The 25,550-nt window shown below is 43.3% G+C and overlaps 1 protein-coding gene across 2 annotated transcripts in view; it reads left to right on the top strand.

Moving 5' to 3' along the window:
* The window catches only part of LOC139614494 (endothelin-converting enzyme-like 1), a 150,796-nt gene that overhangs the window by 92,620 nt on the left and 32,626 nt on the right, over positions 1–25,550 (top strand). Inside the window, exons 2-6 of one of the 2 annotated variants that reach the window (XM_071471814.1) lie at positions 118–209; positions 4,130–4,196; positions 16,494–16,673; positions 22,617–23,818; positions 24,454–24,522. In XM_071471814.1, coding sequence (XP_071327915.1) covers positions 22,961–23,818; positions 24,454–24,522 — 927 coding nt within the window. In that variant the 5' untranslated portion in view covers positions 118–209; positions 4,130–4,196; positions 16,494–16,673; positions 22,617–22,960. The remainder of the gene's footprint in view (positions 1–117; positions 210–4,129; positions 4,197–16,493; positions 16,674–22,616; positions 23,819–24,453; positions 24,523–25,550) is intronic. The other variant, XM_071471813.1, reaches the window with a different exon arrangement.

Genomic DNA, 25,550 nt, shown 5'->3' with positions numbered 1-25,550 from the left:
TGTATTTTTTATTAATATAATGAAGAAATATTTCTGATAAACACTTCTGCAAAACAGTAAAATGTTGATGCTGAACGTAGCTGTAAAAATGTACTCAGAATTGTATTTACTTTCAAGGTTTTGATGAGAACTTAGCTGAGTTGAAGATGTAACTTTGAGGAGACCTGGTTGAGTGTGGAGAGGACGAATAACTCATTTAGATTTGGCATGTGAGTATTGTAGAAAGTCAGACTTGGAAAAGTCACACGCTGTCTATTTAAAACACTTTCTGCTGTGCTGTCATTCAGGTAATAGAAGATGCTTCCTCCCGTTGGCGTCCACATTCTTCCATTTCCATTTCACCTCAAGCATTTTCTCTTCAATAAAATCAAAGTAAAGCTGAACGTAGCCGGTCGGGATCATTTTCTTCTCTTTCTTGTCGCTGCCTCCTCAACAGCTGGGCTCCGGGGCTACTGCTGCATTACATAGTTGTATCTTTGTTCGACACAGTCAGCATTTTCTCCTTCCACGCTCTTATCTTTGGAGTCGTGTCGCTTCTGGCCTTGTTTCATATGGTCTGTTCATTACACCACGTAGTGCTATCGACTGGCTGCCTGAAACGTCACTGACAGGGGGGGACCCATTCAGCAAAAGCCAGGTAGGTTGCCATGGACACTGCAACATCCACAGTTAGCTGTGCTGTTGCAAAACCACTGAAAATCATTTTTCCATTCATTTTTTATTTTTTATTTTTTGGAAGGAGGGGTGGTGGTAAATCTGTTTTTCGAGATAAAGAGTCTTTAGGGTTTTTACAAATGCATTATCTCTTTTTTTGCTGTTTGTTGTTTGACCAGCTTCACTCTGTCTTCCCCCAACTCCCCCTCTGCTACAGTCATGGGAAATAAAAATTACAGAAACCATGATTCATAACACTGAGGGTACAAGATGCTTATATGTGCCTACAAGATAGGTTTTGTTTTTTACATTTTAATAGAACAAATGGACACATGACTGCAATGTGTTGTTTTGTCTCGTTCAAGCAGGCTTCAAATAAATACCAGAGCCATGTTAATTGAGTTGAATTAATTTACTTTAAGTTACCTGCAGTAGAAAGTGAGTGATTATAGATCCCAGAAGAATGATGGCTCGATTCTGTTTAGTCATTCCACTGAGCCAGCACGACAACACCAGAGCCCTGACCCTGACTCCTAAATGGAGAGCGCTGATTTTTTAGTCTTATTACTGTGTTTCAAGGCTGGTGGAGAAATGTTTGTATGTATGTTTGTGTTACTGTCCCCTACTGTAATATTCTTCCAATCCATCAGAAAGACCAGAAGTATAAGAAATCAAAGTTGTGTTGACCGGACAAGACGAAAAAAAAGATTAAATTAGCATAAATTCGGTGGGAAGCAACAATGAAAGAGCAGTTCATAAAAACATGCACATGATTTAGCTTTTACCTTTGTCAACTTTTTGGAAATTAACTTATAAATTGTGCAGCGTTTGGATAGAAAGGACACTCGGTGAGTTCCACTGTTGTCCAGACACAGACTGAAAAGACATTTTTTTGTGTTAGTTACAAACTCCCAGATTGGGTTTTTCAGTTCGCTAAAAAGCCCTGGAGCTCCAGTCATCTGTATCATTTAGAACCTCCACTCTTGTCTTGGCAACAACAGCAGCTGTTCTCAGTGAACCCAGTGAACGCTACAGCGTTGAGACCCTTTCAGTTTTTTCAAATTTTATTTTCTTTTAATTTCAAAAAAAGTTTGTCCTTGCCGCTGCCACCAAGTGTTTATTATTGTTGGGTCTCTATGAAGAGTCGAGACCTGCTCTATATGAAGCGAGATAACTTGAGATAACTTCTGGTTTAATTTGGCACAAAGTGAAAAAGTGAAAAGAGAATTTTAGAAAGTTTTGAAAATTTATTAAAAAGGAAAAACTGGAACATCACATTGACAGAAGTATTCAGCCCGACCGTTATTATAGTAACCATGGTGACGAGGGTAGGTCGGTACAATCTGCGTGTTTATTATTGTAAACTTAACAACCCAGGTCCGGTACACCTGCCGCCATAGGGACGCTATCCCAGAAGACACTGCGACCTGTGTGGTTGTTCAGGTTGTTGTTAGCATTATGGGTCGATTTGTAGCCTAATGATGCTAAGGTTGCTCGCTAACTTTAGCCTGCAGGTGTAACATGTTTTGCCACCATGCAGGAAATAAATGCATGACGAGTGAAAACCAGCTCACGGCGTCTCCCGTCGTCTTCACTGCAGAAACAAACCAGGGAGAAAATGTGTCAAGTGGCCAAGAGTTATGGTTGTGACAGTCGGTCCTCTCTCTCCACCTCCCTCCCAGCTGACTGCAGATGTGTGGCTGTGGTGCAGAGAGGAGGCAGGTTAAGCTCTCGCTCTGGTTCCTCTCCTGGTCCCACCGGGCTCTTTAAGAAGCTCAGGGCTCACACAGCCGTGAGCCAGAGAGAGAAAACACACACACACACACTTGCACTCAAGTTGGTGATAAGGAACTACTTAAGGGTGCTTGAGCTTTCCCACTTGAGCACTTGTTTATAGGCTGTAAGCACACCTAGTTCTGCCGCTGAGCTCCGTGTATTCTTCAGAGCACACAAAACCAACACAGGGGGAAGCAGAGAGATGTAAATAAACACACACACACGACTGATTGTTATACACACACACGCTAACACGTGTTTTCTTGGAGACAGAAATTCCTTCCCTGGCAGCACTTTTACCTCTTCCTTGTCTCCGTCCACTTAATGAGGCGGTGAGCTGCGATCTGGTTGGGCTTTTGTCAGCGGGTGGCTGGAGCTCGGCAGACAAATTAAAACCCAATTATGTTTTCATTTCACGCTCTTTTATTGGACCTGATAATAATAAAAAAAAATGGAAGAGCTACTCAGGAGGAGAGAGAGCGAGACAAGGAATGAGGACAGGCGGAGGAGGCTGAAGGGAGGAGGATACAGAGGGGGTTGGACCTGTTAACTCCTCCCTGATGATTTTCTTCTATATTATACTGCCTGTGTGTGTGTGTGTGTGTGTGTGTGTGTGTGTGTGTGTGTCATTCTGTCCTGAAAAATAGCCATGAAGTCTGCAAGGACATTAAAATGAGATATTAAGGCCATACAGTCCTACATGCCTGTAATGAAAGTAATGTATAGTCGAACTTTTACGTGGCCTCCATTGAAAGTCATCACTCACACACATACTGTACATCTGTGCTTCCAAACCTTTTTTGTCTGATGTATCCTAAAGCTCGGTCAGATGAACTGGAGCACCCCTTCATACACACCACCTGTCATCCTCCATTCACCCATCACTTCAAGTATTTATTCTTTACTTTCAGAGATCTGTTTATTCATTACTTGAGATATCTAGTTCAACTGTTTATCTGATTTATTATAGCCGACAGTCAGACGTCTCAGCTCGCTTGCTAACTAGTTTTCTCTTATACTTGCCATACACACTGTAAGACTGGGCATCTTGCAGATTCCTTTGAGATGATTTCCCATCATGCTCCTTGTGGAAATTTACATGAAGAAAAACAGTTCTAATTATTTATTATTTATTATTTATTATGTATTATTATTATTATTATTATATCAAGTTAGGAGCTCAACACTATAATTGTCATAATCTCCTTCTAAAATAACTGTTTTGACTTTGTATTTATTATTTCCTGTTTTATTTTGAAATTATTTTCCTTGTGTCCAGTCTCCCCTGCCTTCCACCAAATGATTCATATTCTTCCTGCTCCCTCCCTGGAGTCACCTCCGTGCTCACTTGTGTTGCTGCTTCCTGTTTGGTGCAGGAGAAGTCGACAGTGTTCACATCGTTGAACATCCCTACCTGCATGAGCCAAGACTAAAAACTTAAATAATACTAAGCATGTTTGATTTTATTGGAACATCAACGCAAAAAAAGTCTGATGTCAGACAGCTCAGACGACCACTTTAAAGCGGCAGCTTTAGCAAAACGTTCATTCAACTTTCAACTTCCATTTCATTTATTCCAAAATTGGAAATTAGTCTGTGACAGTGAAATTGCTTGAAAAGTCATTTGGTAGAAGGTTAGCATTAGTGTAATGTTCAAGTCTTGCAGCTGTGATATGTGTTTTTATTGTTTTGTTTTCAGTCAGTCGAGCTGTAGAGAGCCAGAGTCGTGACGACATGTCCGGGCCGGCCGCGCTTCACAAGCTTCAGTAAGTGCAGTCTCTCATTTATTTCAAGAACCTGAAACCTTCTTGATTTTAACAAAGGGCAGAGAAAAAAAGCACGATGAAAGAAACTACAATCGCAGAGGTGCGGGCACTTAATTATCATCACTTGGTTTCATCCAGATCCATAAAATTCTCTCTCCTCTAATGTTTTTTCATACTTTCCAGGTGTAATATCTGACAGTTTCTACGACATTTGGTCCTCTCTGTCCTGCTGTTACTACAAACATGTCTGCGCTCATGGTCTCACCTCTTCTGTCAGGCTATCATGTTTAGCCCCGCAAACATCTAGGGCTTATGGGAGATGGAGTTCCTTAAAGGCAGCAAAAGCATAAATATTAAATAATCAACAATATTAGTTAGTGAAAAAAAGACTGACCACTTAGCTGACTGCTTTAACCCATATCACTGCTCTATTGTTGCTTTTACACAACCAGCGAAATATCAACAAGCCGAACATATTCATTGAGACCCGATGTGATGTGGTCTGATGACAAAATGCAGTTCGCCAAGCAACTTCGAGCAGCTTTGTAGAGGCCGACCCGGCGACGTGGGTCTCTCCCGGCTGTCATGTAACTGACAAATCTGCTTTGTTTGAGTTGCTGACGGAGATTTTCAGAGCGAAGTGGCCAATTTTCTAAGTTTCAGTGAGAGATGTAACCGTTCCAAAAATACCTGAGGAAAGTAGCGTCGGTTGCTAGGTAACGGACATAAAAGTTGATAACAAATGTAGGATTAAGTCTTTAGGATTTCACTTCTATCTTATGCTATTCTTCAAGACACACACACACACACACACACACACACACACACACACACTGTATAACACATTCTGTACTACCATGGCGCATCATTATGAATGGGTGTCATGTGAGGAACACACACAAACACACACACGCACACACACACACACACTCCTACTGCCCTCCAGTGCACTATCTGTAGTAATTGATTGATTGGACAAGAGAACACAACAGACACAATTAGTTCAACCTGGTCATCTCGTTAATAATTCCCTGGGGACCCTGTCGACATGTTAGACACCCACCCACACACACACACACACACACACACACACACACACACACACACACACACACACACACACACATCATTCCCTTTATTTCCTGTTGCCCCGTTTTCATTCCTTCTCCAAGTTCTCTTTTCCAATCAAATTCAAGGCTCTGACTTTTGCCCTCCCACCCGGTTTGTCACTGAGCCCACTCTAACCCACACCCCCACCCTTCACCCCCGTACATCAATCAGTCACCCCACACCTCATCACCCAACACCTACCCATCCTTACCTCCCTCTCGCTGCTGTCGCTGTAACACATTTAATTAGGGCAAGTTAAAAATTACGAGCGCGGAACACCGCGTTGCTGGCAGGTTGGTTTTAATTGCCTTGTGTTGTAATTCCGGACAGAGGAAGAGGGAGGGCGGGGAGGGCGGTGGAGGTGGGGGGGTTGGGTCACACTTGGGTAGCTGAGAGAGACTGACTTTCAGATGACCTCCTTTATCAATCAACAGCCAATAGGGAAGTAGAGCACTGCTGCTGTTTCTCCCTCGGTCTTCCCCACCCTTCATCCACCAGTGTCCCCCAGCACACACACTCCCACTACCTCTCATCTGGAAACTGGCAACACAAGATGAGGCCCTGCACAGAACCTGGTGGAAGTTCTCATTTTGTTGCTGGTTGACTTCGCCTCACAGCTTGAAGCCGGTGTTATTATTAAAACCTCACCTGCACCTCTCTTGGTGTTCTGCTCTGTAATTAGAATGAAATCTCGATGGCAGACGCCTTTGGCCACCTTCCACTTTTGTTTCAAATTACAGAAAAGCAACACACACACACACACACACACACACACACACACACACACACACACACACTCACGCCGCCTTCTACTCCCAACCACGAATTCATCATGATTTGAGGTGATTTATGGCCCCACCCTCCCTCACATGGACAGTCATCACCAGAACCACTCAGATGTATTAAAATGGAGCGCACCCCTCCACCACGGCCCTGAGTGGTGTGGTTAGCTAAACTAAACAAGCTGTAAAGCTCTTGCAGCTCCAGTAGGCTTCTGCGGCTGGAAGACCACTCCGCTCCTCTTCTCTGATGACTCCACCCATCTAATGATGCAGATATATTTTTGTCCTTTGCAGCAAATGTGCATTAAGATGTAGGTCGCTGCGGGGCTAAGTGAATGTATGTGTGTGTGTGCAGATGGTGACAGTGACAGAGATTTAAGTGATGGTGGCATCTGACCAAAGGATCCATATAGGGATGACATCATCTTCTGAAGAAAAAAAAAGAGAAGGAGGAAGAGGAGGAGGGGGAGGGGGAGGGGGAGGGGTTTTTAGCAAACTATGAGCTCAGAATATCAATGCAGGAGAACAGCTTTAAGCACTCCTGGCACTGAAGCTCCAACCCTCTCCGTCCCTCCACCCTCCCACCCCTCAGTGTCTATAACTCCTCCGCTGCCAGCCTTTTATCACAGAGCCCTGACACCTGTCCTTTTCCCACCCCTCCCTCATGTTCACGCATCTTTCCCTCAGAATTCAGGTTGCCAGCTGCTAATCTGGTCTGTGCCTTTTCCAATCACAGCAGTGCCACTTTCCCTTCACCTCCAATCCTCACTCCCTTTTTTCCCCCCTTTTTTGTTTGTTGCCTTCATGATGTGACAGAGAGGACGTTTGTTTTATTTTAGACACTGACAGAGTTACACCTAGTCACACCAAGTCAACTGTGTTGAACTTGTTACTTAAAAATGAATTTATTTCAAACACACTATCACTTTTACTTATTCCTCCCTCGAGGCAATTACTAGAAACTTATCTTCAGAGCCCAGTAACCTCACCTATGAGTGATTATAAAAGCCAAGTTGAACGTATGCCCAATCCTCTTGTCATCTTTTTGCCCTGTAAAATCAAATTGGGAAAGCTTCCACAGTGATAAACTTTACTTTTTACTGCGTGACTTTTCCCATCTCTTCAGTGTGAGAGGACAGTGACTGAAGACTGTGCAATAAAAAATCAATCATAAAACTTCTTTGCATGTCACACCGCGCAAGTTTGGTCACAATCTGTGTCATGTGAGATGGTGAGATAAATGAATTGTAGTGCTGGGGTATAAATAGACAAAAAAAGGCTGCCATCATCCATCTCCATCTTTGAAAACTGTAGTAAAACAACATGCTTTGGTACCTCTGTGCATCTGAAAACCCCAAAAGAAGAAAACAGGGCAACATGGATCCTGCAGTAACATGATGCCAGCTGAATAATCCACTGGCAGATAAATGGCATCTATCATAATCTGCATCATTTCATGTTGTACTCTGATTGGTTGGTTTGTACTCGTGGGTGGTGGCAAGAGTCACATTGAGGAATTTTTGTCCTTAATTTTGATGTTGCCCATCTTTGGTCACAGAAACTTGAAATCACCTGTTGCTCATCCTTTGAAATCAGTAAATGAAATGTTTTTGATGCTTCACATCTTCTTTACTCTTTGGCTGGACCACAACCGCAGGGCCAGCTCTTTAATCACCATTGGTCAGCCCAATGCCACATGACTGAGTTAGAGTTTCCCCTTTGGCTGTTGCTCTTTCAAATAGAACCTGTTTGCACCAATTCAATCAGGGGAATGTTTACAGCTGCATTGTTGCCAATTCAGCGCATTTGTCGCTAGATTTAGAGACTGATTATTCAAAAAAGTACCCAGCAACCAATCTAGCAACTGGATTGGAGAAACCTTAGCTACTTAGATAAAAGTCACTAGTAATCTTGCGTCTACTCTGTTCAATGAGTGGCAGAGAGGCGGAGCAGCTGTTTGTTATCCAAACAGGGGTTGTGGTCTGTGTGAGAGACAGAATAAGAAAGATTTTCAGTTGCTTGTAACTTCCTCACTGAGTGATCATTTAACAAGTACATATAGCCAAAATCACAGCACAGTCGTTGTCTTTAACTTATGTGATGGTGATTTTTTTCAGGAGGACGTCTGTCATGGTTATAAAATCTGGATTTAACAATAGCACAGCAGCAGCTCGGAAATGGCTTGGAAGCGACTGCTGGTTAACATGTAGTTTTAATAGGCTGCGCTTACTTGTTTTATTGTCTGACAACAGAAACAGAAAAACTGGTAAATGAAAACAGATAAAGGGCTGAAACTGAACACCAAATACGACACATTGACATCAGTTGTTTGCAGCAGTTCCACAACATTTTAAACAGTCCACAGTTTTGTACATTGACCGTACGTGGTCCAGCCATGTAGTAGGTTTTGACCTGGTCTTGTTTCGCTCTCTTTCCTCCACAAAGCTCCATCCTTCTATTACTTTTCCTCATCATTTCCTTCTACAGTTTTTACTTCATATGAAGATGCGATACTTTGTAAAACATTAAAATATCATTATGAAATTAATTACGATACCTTTGTATAATTACTGGTAAACAAATTAGACTGTGATGGAAGCTTCAATCACTTTAAGAGCAACACAACAGAATAAAGAATGGGGCCGTGGAGCAGTCGGTGGTGTTCACTGTGAAAGTGTAGAGGCTGGCGCAGGCTGTCAGTCATCTGGAATATGTTGTCATTTGTTAATGGTAATTACAGCAACATCTCAAAGGTAATGTGCCTCTGATTTACTGAAGTAAAGCGTCTACGTGAACATCTTGAAGTTGTGTCCTGCGTTTTTCTGAACACGTTTTGAAGCGTATTTGTTCTTCCTCTTCCTCTTGCACACTCTCATCCACCCCTTCATCTCCCCTTCTCTCCATCATCTCTCTCTGAAGCCGTGAAGCTCTTTCCATCCATCTCTTTCCCTCCAAGCATATCTCTCCGGCTCCATGCTTCCCTCCCTCCCCGGCTGTTTGAAGGAGAGCTCTTTGAGGATCCACTGACTTAATTACTGTAATGGGGTTTCTGACACTTGAGACTAAAGAAGTAAAAAAGATGGAGAACAGGGACTGAGGAGGGGGCACGCAAAGGGACATTATTACTGGTTTTATATAAAGGCCTCGGCCTATGAACATAACAGAAAGTACTCAGCCCCACAGAGAGATACTCTTTTACAGCAGTTTCTTGTGCTTTTCATCAGTCCTTCATTATTATGAAAGTTTAATTGCGCTTTTGTGCATGTGTGAGTATGTGTGTGTGTGTGTGTGTGTGTGTGTGTGTGTGTGTGTGTGTTCACCTGTGTGTAGCTGTGTATTTGTGAGCATTTGCATAGCAGTCCACAACGTTCAGAAGTGTTCACAAGAGTCTCTCAGAAAAATTGTTAATTAAGCAATTATTGAACGTTGCAGCTGCGACTCGTGGGAGATGTTATTTGAGGTTTTTGTTTTGCAGGTTGTTTATGGCAGCAGCTCTTCAACTGCGGTTCAAGGATTTCCAGAGTTCCTTGAGGGGATCAGCATGGATTTTTGCAAACAACTTCTTTCATTTGAGGTACTTTAGCAAAAGTTAGCCCAACATTTTAGGAATAAAATCCCCACAGCCACCAGTCAGAGTTAATGGTTTAGAATATGTCTGTTGCATGATGCAGTATAAGATACCTCTACTTTAAATGAATCAACGACACGGACATCCCCCAGAAATCTGGTTTCCTGCGACTGACTGGAAAAATTGTCCTGTGTTGTCACCAGCTACACAAGCTGGGGCCTGGACTCAAATGAGAGAAGGAGAAAAGGGAAAAGAGGAGGAGGAAAAGGATTTGCATGAGAGAAAAGAGGAAAGGAAGAAGAAAGCTGAGAAAGGAGGGAGAGGAGGAGGAGGAAGGAACGAGAGCCAAGTTCTTGTCCATCTTCATTATGGTTCATTTCAGTTTTTATCAGTCACAGAGACATCTCAGACGTCTGGCTCGATGTACTGGCACACACACAAACATGGACGTGCACACAGATATTTAGATGAGGCTCAATTCAGCTTCAGCTTAATTAAACCAGAAAGTAAATTTTACTACAACATACAGCACATTTAAAAATGTGCAAAACTTTTCTCCCCAAAAAGCTTAATTTAATCTATAATTATGCAACTAAGAATGAATTCACTGCCAGTGTTAGAAAATGACGTAGTCTTTCAAACTGCATTTTAAATTCAGTGAACTGAAGGAGACCTGGCTGCCCACACATACAGATATTTACAGTCCCATTACATTTCAGTGATATTGCATATGAATATGCTGACACATAGGTACTTTAGAACTTATTTACTGCTCATTAAAATCCCCTTGGGAGCAGATCTCCTGGTAATATGCCTATTAGATGTGATATGTTGAGTGAAAAGTTGACATTTTGGTGGAGGAAAGCTCATGGACAGTCTAAAACACTAAGGGTTTAATCCTCTGGGAATCAGTCAATTTAATGGCAATCCACCCCCCGGGTTTCTTGTGTATAGAGTTAATTTTAGCCTCATAGTGGCAGCAGAGGAAAGGTAACCAAAAATATTATGATTAAAGCTCTGGAGAGCACAAATGTCTACAAAAAAAGCTTATAAATACAACTGTTAGGGTAACATGCAAATCAGTGGTCTTCAGTTCCTATGTGAACACAAGTTAACAGACAAAGCTGAGAAGACTGGCTAAAGACAGAATGTCGTTTAACAATATCGTCTGTGCAATAAAAAACAACAAGTCTTGAATTCCAGTTTGCATCATGGGGATTCCACTGGAAATGTGCTTATACTAAACGTAGCATCAGCATAGTTTGTTTGCCAGAAGTTTGCTGTTATCAAGGAATGAATCAGCTTTCAGTTTCTGTCTTTATCTTCCACCCAGAGTGATGGTTGTGTTGTATTTGTGCCATAGTAACATGCTGAGCACAAGAAAATGTATTTTGCAAGTATATAGATCAAGACAGACAGGAGAGATTTCATTTAGGAAACACAAATATATTTTGTGTGAAATAAATTCAGGATTGGCTGCTGGGTAATTCCTGTCAGATTAACAGGAGTTAACTTGATGATTCCAGCTACACAGCCAAGACGAGATTGTCGTTAATGTGGTTTGTTTAAAGACAAAACTGAATTTTAACTTTGTCCCTAAATTTGATATCTAAAGTTTATATATATATATATATATATATATATATATACACACACACACACACACACACACACACATTATATACTATATATAATATAGATAGAATATGACACTTAAAGGAGCTATTTGTAAGTTTTGTGAATGCTACATAGCCAACGTTAGCATTAACAGCTGTTTATTTACCAGCCTAGAAGAAACGTTGTGAGTTCAGCATCAAAATTCATTCCTTGAATCACCAGGTCTGACCCTCCTGATTAGGGTTTGGACCCCCCCCCAAAAGAGGTAAAAACAATAGGTTGGAGGGGTTAAAACATTTATGTATCCTTCTTACCTATAATTGTAAATATTACAGTATATATCCCATATTAATGCCTGGAAGAATCTTGTAATACGATTTCAGACCCCCCTAAAGTGGACCGTACCATTTCTTAACCTTGACATTACGTCTCATCTACCTGCCTCACTCCATCATTGGCTCACAGGGGTTAAATTGGGCCGGAGCCCGTCCCAGTTGAGCTCTGTCTCAAAACCTGAAAATCTTAACATCATATCACACTTGTATTTTTTTAAATCTCCCAGAAAATCAAATAGTATATGAGCAGCTTATGCAGTCTGTAACGGCTCGATTATTTCCATGATGCTGCTCTCAGGTTGTGCACGCAGGCAGGTGTGTGAGTGAGTTGCTATGGTTACGCCGACGCTCTGTGTCTCTGTCGCTCTGAAACTGTCTCGTGAGGTTTTTAGATTTGTATGCCTTTACAAAAATCATGAATGTAAGAGTGCTTCAATTTTGTAAAATGATAGCACTGAAATCTAGTGATATCATTTTATATTTTTATTATATCAAAAATCAGGATTGTTGTTGTATAATTCACACTCTGCCTGTCACTTCTTTTCTTAGTTAGCATGCTAACTAGCTAGCCCCAGCCAGGTGCAACTGTCTCGTCACTTTCTGATACCGAGTCACTGCAGCAGCTCAGAGGACGTATTTTAATCTCTTGTCTTGTAAATGAAATGACGAGTGAAGCTCTCAGCGAGACAGGTAAGTAAACAGCTGTTAATGCTAAAGTTGGCTATGTAGCAAAAACAAAACATACAAATAGCTCCTTTTACCTACAGTTTCACACATAGAGGTTTTTTTTTTTTTTGGTTTTTTTTTTTCTTAAAGTACGTTACAGATACTTGTAATATGGACTTTAAAAAATGGGGTACAATAATAATTCAGCACCGCATTAATGATAATAATGTATAGAAGTTAGCTTGACTACCCAACAAATTATCTAGAGACTAACATACAAACAGAATCTAATAGAGGTTCATAAAACTTGGTAATTAACCAAAATTGTATAACATACAGCTGTGGCTGCTTACCTCCCACTGCCTCCCCACTTCCCTGGTAACTGATAATTATTGTAGTAACAGGCCTTTTTCACAGCAGACATTTTGACCTCAAACACAAATCACCAAGTAAAAAGCAGGGATTTGCTTTCTCAAATTAAATTATTCCTGCGTGATAGTTCATGTTACAAAAACGTTTTTCTGTGTTTAAAATGCCCAAACAGAAGCTGTGGATTTAGGCTCAAATATGAGGTGTTGTACGTTCATGAAACGATGATGCCAATACAACCAGCCTAGAACAAAAACTATCAATCTCTTCATGGTAATTAACAGTTATATTATAGTGATGCACTGATGTTGAGAAATGCTGCTTATTGAAGCTTTTATTACAAACCAACACCTCACATAAAACTTGCTTATTGTAAGAGCAGAAGTACAAGAACACACACATACACACACACACACACACACACACACACACACACACACACACACACACACACACATCTATTCAGTCCCTCCGGGGGGTAGAATCGGCCTATCAGATAGCTGAGGAAGGTGCCTCTGGGGGGCCAAGGAATATAAATGGTGCTCCCAACTCCCCATTAGTCTGTCTGAGTGGAAGATGGAGGGGGGTGGATGCATGGGGTGGGGTCAGGCTCAGGTGCTGAGCAGATGGGAAAAAACATCCCCCCCCGTCCTCCTCCCTTCTCCTCTTATCTAAGTTGTTGCACCTTTTAGGCAAGCAACCTCCATCCATCTTCAGTTTGGTTAAACCTGAGAGCTACCTGGAGGCTACCTCTCTAATTCCATTACAGCCATCCCGGAGGGAGGGGGAGTGGATACCACTGGTCATACAGGCTAATGTGCTCTTGTGAAACCAGCTCTCTTTCCACTGGATATAATTTGGGTATTTTCATCTCTGTCTCTGGCTTAACTTCCTTTGTGAGGTGTCTGCTTCATCAGGGACCTTGATGAATCGAGTGAACCAGGACAGAAAGGATATTTTTAGACGCTCAACAATAGACTTGTAGTCTACAGCTCATAAGGACTTTTTGATTATCATCAAGAGGAAGTGTTTGGGGGAAGTTTTTGCAGTGCTGTTGTTGGTATATGTGCGTGTCTATTGGAGCCAGACAGAGATGAAGACAGTGAGTTTCCTGGCCTCTCCCTGTGGCAGCAGGTGTGTAAATAACACCCTAATAAAAAATGAGGCTGAATCAAAGTGCTGAGGGACCAGGACGCCACTCATCCATACACCCCCCCCCCCCCCCCCCCCCACCCCCCCCCCCCCCACCCCCCCCCCCCCCACCCCCCAACCAAACTCCGACATTGATCCCAGCTCATCTGCTCATCTTCAGTGCAGCCCCCCCAGCGGCTGCACGAGGCTCCCTCCCTGCTCTCTGGTCTGCAGGGGCACTCGTTATAATTCTGGGTCTGTAGGCCGCCAGTGCTGCGGCATAATTTTGCCAAGTGTCCTGTTTCTGTGCGGGCTGACAGCTGAACCCAAATCCACTGCTTCACTGAGCCGGATTATAGGCCAGCGTACCTTGTTTGCTTCGTTTCCCTCACTGTTGTTACCTGTTAGCAAAATGAGCCCAGGAACTGCTGGGGAAAGTGGGATAAAATGGCCCCAAGCTAAAGGTAAATTAGCTCAGGAAATCATCGATAAGCGGAAGGAATGTAACACTCAGTCGTTTGCAGTCGAGGCAAATGAAAAGGTCGGTGATCATCATGAAGTCTGTCCCTCTACAACCTTATCTCACCTGTAAGAAATACAGGAGCACAGCCTTAATATTGGCTGAACTACCTAATTCATGATATAAGTTCCAAGAGCAAAATATCTAATAACCTTTTATCCTGAAATAATTAATATTTTGGGCTTTTGGGGACAGTGGAAAAAGCTGTAAACAGCAAACAGCTAATGCTCCCCTATGTTCAGTGGCTAACCGCTAACTGTTGCAGAGAAGGTTAATGGAGTGCACTTATATAGCACTTTCCTAGTCTTATCAACCACTCAATGCCCTGTCTTTCACCTATTCATGCACTTTTTTCTATGCACTTTTCTTTTACACAGACACACACCAGTGATACATCATCATCAGGAGCAATTTGGGGTTCAGTATCTTGACCAAAGAGACTTGGACATGCAAACTCCAGGAGCCAGAGATTGAACTGCCGACCTCCAGATTAATGGACAACCCGCTCTGCCTCTTCAGCCACGGCTGCCTGAGAGCGGCAGGGGGCTGTATAAGAGCCTTTTAGCGAAAACTGCTGCCTGATTTTGATAAGAGCAGTGAGACTGAACCAAGAGTGAATCCAAACAGTAGAGTTGTGGGCTGTAAAACCAAAACGATAAGCTAAAAGATGCTAAAATGCTTTGTAATAATCCTTTTTTTTCTTTTTACATTTATAATAGAAAAAATATTGATAACTGATGCTTTAAAGTTTGTATATACACCTTAAGAAACATCTGCTAACCCACAAGTGTTATTTTATTTTTTTTTATTTAACCAAAAATCACTTTACTGATGTTGTCCCAATTGCCCTGCATGTTCATGGATCTTTCCAAACCTGTTCCCCACCTGACCCTGCTCTTCCTCCAGACCTGGCCCTCAGTCCCCATAAGCCAAAATCATACAAGCCATTCCTGCCTGTTGCCTGGTGACTGTATTTCTGACCTGTTGATCTTCTCTTCCTGTTGCAAAGTAACTCTAATGGAAACTCCTCTGCTTCATTTGTGTCATTACCCTCATGAGCCATACCTGAAACACATAATTTAGCTACTTCTCTTCTGCATTTGTATTTTCAGTTATTACCGTGTGCCATTTTATTAGAGCTCTAAAACATGTTTCCTTGGCAATCAAGTGCAATTTTTTAAAATTTGCACCGTCTGTTGTGAAGTTTACTTTTTCATCAATAAGTGCACAAACAAAAGGTCAGAAATAATAATGCCTCCAGAATTAGCTCTTTCTTCCTCTCATTGAACAATTTGGGTGATAAAATGGCCACTTAGTTACTCAACTGATTTGCATAATAATATTAGTTGACCTTTTTGGTTTGATTAGTTTGGTTTGTGCGACTTTAAGGCTATGTGGAAATGAATGTTTTCCAATTCTATGGTTAATGTTTAGACCACAAGATTTATTAGAATAGACTTTCTGATGTGGTAGAACTGTAAAATGTTCCAGCCCTATAATATCAATCAGTGGAATAGATTCACTCATTTAGGAATGAGTTGATTCTAGACCCTCTGAGCTGCTGGGGTTGTCTCAACTCTGCTTCTTCAACACAATAAGAGAGAGACTGACTTTGCCATTAATATTATTGCAGCTGGAGAGCAGAGTGGACAGTACACACTGGCTCTATTTGCTTTCAGCTGATAATACATAGTGGGTTAATATGGGATATGATGGGATTTTTTTTCTCCACTGTAAGATATTGATAAAGCCATTTTAATGTGGATGGAGTTGTGTCTGCATGAGTCAGCAGTGGCTTCCTTCTCCTGAACTGAGGCTGTTTTCATGCTGAACCCAGCATCAAAACAGAAAAACAAACAGACTAACTCATTAACTTCACTTATAATAAGTTGAAGCTTTTACACTTGAAAGTTTTTTTTTTAAATAGTATAAATGTGCATTTGGCTTCATAATCACTCACACAAATACCAATTAGAAGTACAGCAAATGAAAATGAAAGAAAATATATAAAAAGCAAAGCACAGCCAGAGGATGTAAGGCTTCACATTTGTTTAACTTGTGTGTGTGTGGGTGTGTGTGTGTGTGTGCGCGCCTTACCTTGTTAATGAAGGGCCCCCTCCCCTCCTCCTCTCTCCCTCTCCCTCTCTCTCTCTCTCCTCTCCCCCTCCCTCCCCTCTCTCTCTCCTCCATACATCGGAGGCTGTGAGCTGCAGCGGCGGCAGAGAGCGGTGCGGATCCCAGTGTGTGCCGACCTCCGGAGGGGGACCGGATAATCTCCTCGGACCTTCAGCGGAGTGGATCCGCGCAGACAAAGCCTACACTACGCTGAGCTGAGGCTCATTTCCATTCCCGGCGTGGATTCTGGTTCACTCACCACAGGTAAGCTCTTTTTGCACAAGTTTCCCCCCACACTCTGCGGGGAGATCCACACCTCAAATGCGCGTCGGACTGAAGCCGGTGCTCCACCAGCCGGTGTCTTCTGAGGCACGACGGGCTCAGAGCTCCTGTAAATCAATATCTGATCGTGTTGTGTGTTAAATTCTGGAGAGAGGAGATGAAATAGCACACTTTAACTTGGGAGTCACGTCGCTGATGAGAGGTGTCCAGACGTGGTTTTTACGCAGTGTTTCCCTCACGGCGTCCACATGGACGCGTCTGGAAGTTTTGGTGCTCAGGATAAGGATGCAGCTTTTGGACAGTTGTAAAAATGCTAATATTGGAGGTGTGGAAACTAAATATATAATGATAAATATGCGTAAAAGTGGAGCTAAGTGATATCCCTGCCTGCTGCTCGGGTCTCCGCCGCAGCCGCCGCCTGCTTTGCATCTTTACGCGCCACCAGCTTTGCATCAGCCAAAAGTTTTAATGGACAGTGGTCGCTCTCTGTACCAGCCCTCACCTCACCCCTGCCCCCCATTCATCAGTTTTACAGCCGTTAGAGTCGCGCTTTTCTCTTCTATAGGGAAGTTAATAGAAAGCATAGAAGCTGAATGATGCTGTTGTTGGGAAAATGACACAGAACATGACTTAAGACCCTTTGAAGAAATAACGTTTCATCTGATATAAAGCACAACCTATAAAAGCAGCATGTATTTAATGGAACACATAGCTGTGAACTTTAAGAATCAGAAATACACCAAAGTGTGTAATTATTGAAATAAAGTGGTTGTAATCAGTAGTTGAGTAGAGACACTAGTTGTGTAATGTTGCAGGAGCGGCTTAAAATACATGTAAATATGTAAAAATATTTGAAAAGAGGTTTGGCATACTTCTGTATCCAGAAAGACTTGTGGGAGTCGTTAAGGTTAATAGAGTTACAGTATGAGTGCTTTCTACCTGCCAGTCTGTGTGTGGGTGGCTGTGCGTGGTTTTAATGGAGAGGAAGGATTCAGTTTTCAAGGGTTCTTCAGGCTAATTGTTCTTCATGAGGACTCTTCTGTTTTAATAATAACATTAAAATAATGAGCGTACTCTGCTCCTTAAAAAAAGCTTTTTAATATTGCTCATGTGGGACATTGAGTACAAACCCAGAACACTTCAATAGTTTTTAATAGCAAGGGGGGGGGGGTTCTGCTCTGGTACACATCTAGTGAGTGTCTCCTGGTACTGTAAAGAACCTTTGAGCCGTGTGTCCAAATCTGTAGCCCATACAAACGCACCGTAGCACTCTACTGCAGCCTCTGGCGACTGGTGATAAGGCTCGAGGGGGCGGACTCCCGCACTGAACCCTCAGAGTGCCGTGAAGCTTTTGGGGCAGGCTCTGTGACCACTTTGATTAGGGGGATAATAAACCCATTTATAGAGGGCTTTCAGGTGACGTAACTCGCCTGAGAGGAGATAAAAGCGCAGAGTTTCCCGCCGCTAAGCTGTTATTTCTGGGTGCCACCAAATATCATCACAAACTGCAGAAAAGAGGAGTTTGCTCACAGTGTGCGTTCAGCTGTCTGGAAAGTGGCAGTGATATTAAAAGTGTAATCATTTTGGTGATAGGTTTTGAGGACGACACCAAACACACACTTTGTGCAGGAGTTCTGCAGGAGGAGCACTGTGAGGGTTTTAACAGGTCGCGTGTTTGGTTACAGAGCAGAAGGTGGAGCAGTTTTTGTGTTACTATTGATTCAACAGTAAATAATACTGACAGAGTTAGCATTAACAGATATCTTTTATGTTCTTTGTAATGTGCCCTCTGGCAATCATTGGCAACTTTGCAGCTCTGTTGCTAGATGATGTCGACCCCAGGTGACTTTACTTCTCACTATGGCAACAAATCTGGCTGCTTTCTCAGGCCAAGGGGAACAATTTTAATGTGATGATGTGTTAACTTCCAAAGCACTAAAGTCTGTCACTCCTGAAGCACTACAGCAAGTCTGTAGTGAGCTCCTGCTGATGCACACAGCTTGATGTGCTCGTTACAGGAGCTGTTTTTTTTTTTCTTTTGATATTTGCTCATTTTGAATCAGTCAGCTCACGACACAAATACAAACTGCATGTTTGAAGAGCAGTAATCTATTCAGGCATTTTTACACAGCTGATTTTCCACTGGAACGCCTACATGAATTCTAGGAGAACTGTAACAGCAATGTGAACCTGACCTGTCAGAGGCCTTCGCTTATTGATTACCTATTGATCCTCACTGAGGATATATTGTTAGAGGTTAGAGAAGCAAGAGAAAGGTCCAACCAGCCTTCAGTGTACAATAGCTTGTTTAAAGTTCCCATATTTCACATTTTTTTGAAGTGTTGATCTCCATAAGAAGATATATTTGTGGTTTTAAGAACCAAAAACCATCTCAATATAGTTTCACATCTCCTCTCTCAGGCTTCTCTCTGGAGCTCTAGTAACAACAGGTTGGCGAGCCTCTCTTCTGATTGGCTGATTGTTTACTGAGTGATCAAATAAAAATATAGCAGATTTCACTCAGAGAAACCAAATCCTGCAAGGTTGGATGGTGGGTCCAGGTGGGCGGGGCTTGAGGCGTGGCTGAGAGCAGTGACTGCTTTGTTGTGACATCACAAAGTTCTGACGGCTGGTTTTAAGGCTCAGTTTCTGAATACAGGCTGTGTGCATTTCTCTGTGGACTGAGGCTTTGATACTTTCACAGTATTAATATAGAACCTCGACCTGCTTTATAATCACAAACATGTGGACATCAACCTTTAGACTGTGTGGAACCTCTGAAGAGCAACTTGGCAACTTGTTTCAGCTTGAACATGCAGCCCATTCACAAATTCTCCATCTGTGTAAAGCAACACTTTTTGACTTTTTAATTTGTATATATAAAAATCTGATGTTCATCAAGAATTCAAAGCTACATAACAAAGTCATTTTAACGTCTTGTTTTTCTTTTACCGACTGAAGTTGGAAGCTGTGACAGGAACTACGGTGACCTCGAGTCTCAACCTTCACTGGCAGCTGAGACTCTGGTTCAGAGCCAGTTGAATTGCTAGCTTACTGTTAGCTTAGCGAGGCTTCAGCAGATTCAGCAGAGGTGGAGAGTGACAGAGCTGCGGAAGTGACACTGACTCATAATTCAGAGGCAGAGTGTCTCAGGGTATGTCACAGATTTTTGGGGGCGAAGTGGAGAGAATCACTGCATTGTCTCTGGAAAAAGGAAAATGACGTCTGTTGTAATGAACACTGTCAAACTGCCAGTGTAGCAAAGTGACTGTACATTCACTTTAGGTTAGAGTCTGATGTTCTGGTTCATTTGGAATTAATATGACTTAGTCTCCAGGATGCCTAGAGGTCCCCAGACCACACTTTGAGAACCCCTGCTACAGGTGAAAGTCACTGTCTGTTGTTTGTCTGGGAAATGCTTGACGAGGTGTGTTTAAGTGTCCATGTATATGCTCTGTGTGTGTGTGTGTGTGTGTGTGTGCGCGCAGCAGTATTAGTATAACTCTCAGATATTGGGCCCTGTCATGTTCAGTAAATAGTCATTCATCATGCATGGCTTTCCATGTGATGGTACCCACAAGATCCAATCCATTAGCTGTGCGTTGGGTGTCCACATGATTGTGTGTGTGTGTGTGTGTGTGTGTGTGTGTGTGTGTGTGTGTGCGCACATGCCTATCATGATTTATTATAATGCTTAAGGAGTTCTGACATAGGAGAAAGTGTGTGTGCATGTTGGAAGAGAGAAGCTGTGAAGAGAGAATTCATGTATTCTGAGTTGTAATTCATTAAAATCACATTATAATAACAGTGACCAGATTCGGTTTCGTATATGCAGCATGTTTCTGACAGTGTGTGTGTGTGTGTGTGTGTGTGTGTGTGTGTGTGTGTGTGTGTGTGTGTAACAAGGCAGAGGATTGATGGATGATATGTTAGATTGATAATGACACTGCACACAGACACACTATCCTTGACTTTCACCCAGTTTTTCCTCCATTTTTTCCACTCTGGAAAACCTGCTCCTCTCTTCTCTGTACTTGTTATCACTGTTGCCTCAGCTGTTAGCGTGTGGAGACACATGAGCCACAGTGGGAGGGTGAAGTGTATCATCCTCCTGTAAAAAAACGAGCCCGCAGGTCGTCTGTCAGCAGGTTATTATGACCCATAGTTAGGTTTTGTTGCTAGGCGACATCTAGTGGTCGTAGTAATGATGACAGGAGCAAAGGGAAAAGTGCAGTGACGTAGTTTATAGAGTGACGTCAGGAGGAGGCTGGGGTGGATGGATGACAGAGGAGAGCCATGTTCGATTCCCACGTGACAGTAGCAGTTTATGTTGTTTCTATTGTCCATGACCGTTCATTTTTTTTATTGTAACCATGACAACAAAGATCATCTAATGATGAGGAAGTACTTATTTTAACCCAAATCACCATCTTTTCCTCAACCTAACCAAGCCACGACTGTTTATAGTAACCATGGCGACGTGGGTGGGTGGGGGGTGTTAGAGCAGCGAGAAGGCAGAAAGTTGACGCTGGATGATTCTGCAAAACTCAGGATTGCATACAGTGTTTTTATTGAACATTTACTTCCAATTTATTTCTACAATATCCAGCAAACAACTGGGAACTGACCAGGCAACTAAAACACTTACAGATTAAAAGCAACAACACTTCCATCCACCACCCTCACCTCCACACCCTTCACAAACCAGCCTCTCGTTAATTTTGGGCTGCAGACAGAACCAGATGACTAAATTTATGTCACAGCTATATGGAAAGTTTCATTCAGGCTTTGACTTTCTACCTCGCACCAGCACTGAACCATAAATCATACACCTACAAATTATTCCATATTACTCGTCTCTGCTTACCTGTGAAAGCCGAACTTCTTAGTCCTTTCTTTAATTCTGTCTTTCTTTTTTTTTCTCCCTCCTTTCTTCTTATCTACGCTCCCATAAGGCGAGAGAAAGCTTGTTAAAGACGTCAGTGCTGAGGGTTGCTTTTCCAAGGGGAGATAGTGGATCAATTTTCACAGATCGCCTTCACAGTTTTCAGCAAGTTCACTGAGCCTAGCCACTGAAAACACACACACACACACACACACACACACATACATATACAAACAAACACACACATGCAGAGAGAGAAGGGCGTGCAAACTCACATCAGAGCAGCATCCAAAAAAACAATTTACCAGTGAGTGTCTGTCTAAAGGCTTGTGATACTGCCTGCAGGCTACACGTAGAGCGTCAGCAGAGGCAGAGTGGAATGCAAACAGCAAATAAAATATTTTTCATGTGTCTGCCTGTGTGTGTGTGTGTGTGTGTGGGTGCAGCATTACAGCAGCACATGTACATGCAGGGAATCCGGCGTCTCGTGGGGCTTCACTTCACATCAGTCTAAATGAAAACACTTTGGGACATGATTCATATTTTGGCAGCTGCTTGTAATGTGATAACTTGTTATTCCTTTAAAATCTACACAGAGGATCAGCTGGTGCCCTCTGTGCTGGAGTTGTGTGTGTGTGTGTGTGTGTGTGTGTCTTCAGTTCAGTGAGATAGAGGACATAAATTCTTCCCGTTCCTCCATAATAATAAAAAGTTTTACATCAATTTGGACTGACACAGGCTAAGTTATGGTGATTGCCACGCCTCTCCATGTCCAGCTGATGCTCAGCTCTTTTCCTCGCGTCTCCATTGATCCATCCAAAGCCATGAGTCACCCGGGGGCATCTTCTCCCTGAGGGATGACTATCACCAATCAATTCTACAGCTTTTGGCCGACAAACAACACCACAAAACAAAGTGGGGGAGTTGTGCCAAAACAGATGCTATTTTGTCATTCTCCGCTGTTGTAATCGCAGATTCAATTTCCTATCTCTCTCCCGTCTCACAGCCCTCCGCTGTCTCATTTCTATTTTTATCGACAGGTGACCTGTAACTGGTTGGAGAGAGGGAGGAGAGGAGAACAAATGGAAAGGGAGCAGAGAGAAAGAGGCTGAGAGAGAGAGCAGGACCCAAGAGATTCCTCGTGTACAATGGGAGCCCCTCGCTCTGCCGACTTTTGATTTAAAAGAGAATAAAAAGGACTTTGGCTAAAGAGGCCCTGCAGCATTCTGACTTTACTTTAGTGTTTTGCCCTGTGGTGAGAGTCCTCCCTGTTGTCTCAGGAGGAGACGTCATGGTTGTGTTCTGAACACAGACATAAGTCCTCTCCTCATCCCTCACTGTCTAAATCCACCTGCTGCGTTCTACCTAGTCACAGCTCTTTGCCATGGAGAAGACGTACTCTCTAACTGCCCACTATGATGAGTTCCAGGAAGTAAAATATGGAGGTCGCTACAGCAGTGATATCCTCAGCAATGGCATGACCCTTCACCTGGGGGGCAGCCTGGACCGTCACATGGGGCGAAGCCGAGGAGGGACCTGGTCAAACGGCCGAAGCAAAGATCAGAGCAACGCCAGCAGCAGCGGCGGGCTCCCCCGCTGGAGCCGGAGGGAGATCTGCCTCCTCTCGGCGCTGGTCTTTGCTGCAGGCATGTGCGTGATCTTGGGCAGCATGCTGGCACTCAAGTACATTTCCCTGGACGCCCAGCAGGACCCACAGTGCCGACAAGACTGCCAACGCAAACGCTCCCTGCTGCGCACGGCTCGCTTCGTCCAGGCCAATATTGACCCGACCATCCAGCCCTGCCAGGACTTCTACTCCTTCGCCTGTGGCGGTTGGCTGAGGCGGCATGGCATCCCTGAGGACAAGCTGAGCTACGGCATCATCACCGCCATCGGGGAGCACAACGAGGAGAAACTGCAGCACCTCCTGCTGGAGCCAATACGCAGGCGCGGGCCCAACTCAGCAGAGCGCAAGGTCAAGGAGTTCTACAGGTCCTGCGTCAACGTCCAGGAAATCGACAAGCTGGGCTCCGACCCCATGACGGAGGTGATAGACAGCTGTGGGGGGTGGGACCTGGTGGGGGCTCCTCCTGGTGCTGCCGGCTGGGAGAGGGAGGATGCTCCACAGAGGCCTGACTTCAACGAGCTGCTGTACAGGACCCAGGGGGTGTACAGCACCGCCGTCTTCTTCTCCCTCACTGTCAACGTGGACGACAAAAACTCCTCCAGGAACGCCATCAGGGTGAGAGGCTGTTTTTTTTATGAATGCATGAAGTGTGTTTATGAGGACATGAATAGATTTGATTTTTATTCTTGTCAGTCTGAGTCCAGCAGCACAGTCAGGGACATTAAAGGAGTGTTCAGGCTGAGTACAAAGATGAATTTCACCACATGAACTTTCTGCTGGTGACCTGCTCCTGCAACGTTTTCTCACCTTAATACGACCTAAAGCAAAGAGGCGTCTTTATATGCAGTCGTGCCAACCATCTAAAGTTCACATCGCAGTCTGAACACGCCTTAGTACAACAGCTGTGAAACAGATTGAGTGATGTTTCTTCACCTTAAGGCTTAACACCTGATCTGATGCACAGCTGGACAGAAAAGAAAATAAACACTAACAACCATGTCACCGAACATTTGGCCAGTAACTGAGATTTAAGAGGTGAAACTTCAGTCCAACACACATAATGTTGGTCCTGTTTATTTAATATTATGAATAATTTACATGTTTAGCACACATGTTAAGGCTTGTCAGTGTTGGCATTTTGTATCTGTCACAAGCTTAGCAACACATATGTCACATATGTGACTACTTAGCACAAAATTAGCATATGAGCTTCTGACTGTGTGTGTGTGTGTGTGTGTGTGTGTGTGTAGATTGATCAGGAGGGGCTCACACTCCCTGAGAGAAGCCTCTATCTGGGACAGGATGAGGACAGTGTGAAGGTAAACATGCTTCCTTCAGTCTCTCCTTTCCTCCTTACCTTTCTTTTCCCATTTGTCCACCTCCAGTCCAGACCATACATTTTTTGGACAGTTACACATTTTGTTTCTCAGGCTCTGAGTTTTCAGCTCTTTCATTCTGAAATAAATCACAGATACTACATTAAAAACAAGCCTCAGCTTTCATTTGAGTAGGTTAGTTCAGCGTAGACAGAACTGTGTGGGAGATACAGCCCTTCAAACAAACACTGCACAAAGTTTAGGGGTTCAAAAGTAATTGGACAGATTCACATGAAGTCAAACTGAATCAACACATTTCATATTTGTTTTTAAAGTCAGTCAATAACTGCCTCAGGTCTTATGTGCAGTGGTCGACCCACAGACATCGGCAGTATCTTCCCTGGTGATGCTCCCTCAGGCTCCAGTCAGACTGAGACTGAGACGACAGACTTTCTGCTCCACCTCAGTCTAAACTCTCAGCCACACGTGAGCCTTCAGAGCGCAGCTGCCCAAGAAATATTTAGTGTCCAATTACTTTTGAACCCCTTCAATTTGGGCACTGTTTGTTTAAAGGGCAATATCTCACACACGGTTCCTTCTGTATTGATGTAAACCTGCTTCAGCTGAGATTTAATGTTGTATCTATTATTTAATTTCAAATTTAATGTCCTGGACTTTATTCATCGGACCTTTCCCTCCTTCCTCGTTACCTAATTTTCTTCCTAATTTTTTCCTCCCACCTTTTCCTTTAACTCATACTTGACCTCCCTCAGGCTCTTTCCTTCCTTCCTAACCTCCCCTCCTCCTGTCCTCCTTTCCTGTTTTCTTCCCTCAGTCCCTCTCTCCCCTGCTCCGTCTGTCCTGCTGAATGGCGCCTCTCTCGTCTTCATCAATCCACCTGTTTCCCTCTGTCGCCCGCTGTGCTTTTGTTATCCTGTCCACTTTGCCACATGTCACTCCCGTCACTGGCCATTACTGATGATGTCGTCGCTCCTCCTGTCTATTAGCACTGATGTCACTTGTGCTTCTCA

The sequence above is a fragment of the Trachinotus anak genome, unplaced genomic scaffold (assembly GCF_046630095.1).
Source record: "Trachinotus anak isolate AG129_WGS33_773 ecotype Australia unplaced genomic scaffold, CSIRO_AGI_Tana_v1 ptg000034l, whole genome shotgun sequence".
NCBI classification, from domain to species: domain Eukaryota; kingdom Metazoa; phylum Chordata; class Actinopteri; order Carangiformes; family Carangidae; genus Trachinotus; species Trachinotus anak.
Note: the sequence above shows the minus strand (reverse complement) of the source record. Positions and strands in the feature narration are given on the sequence as shown.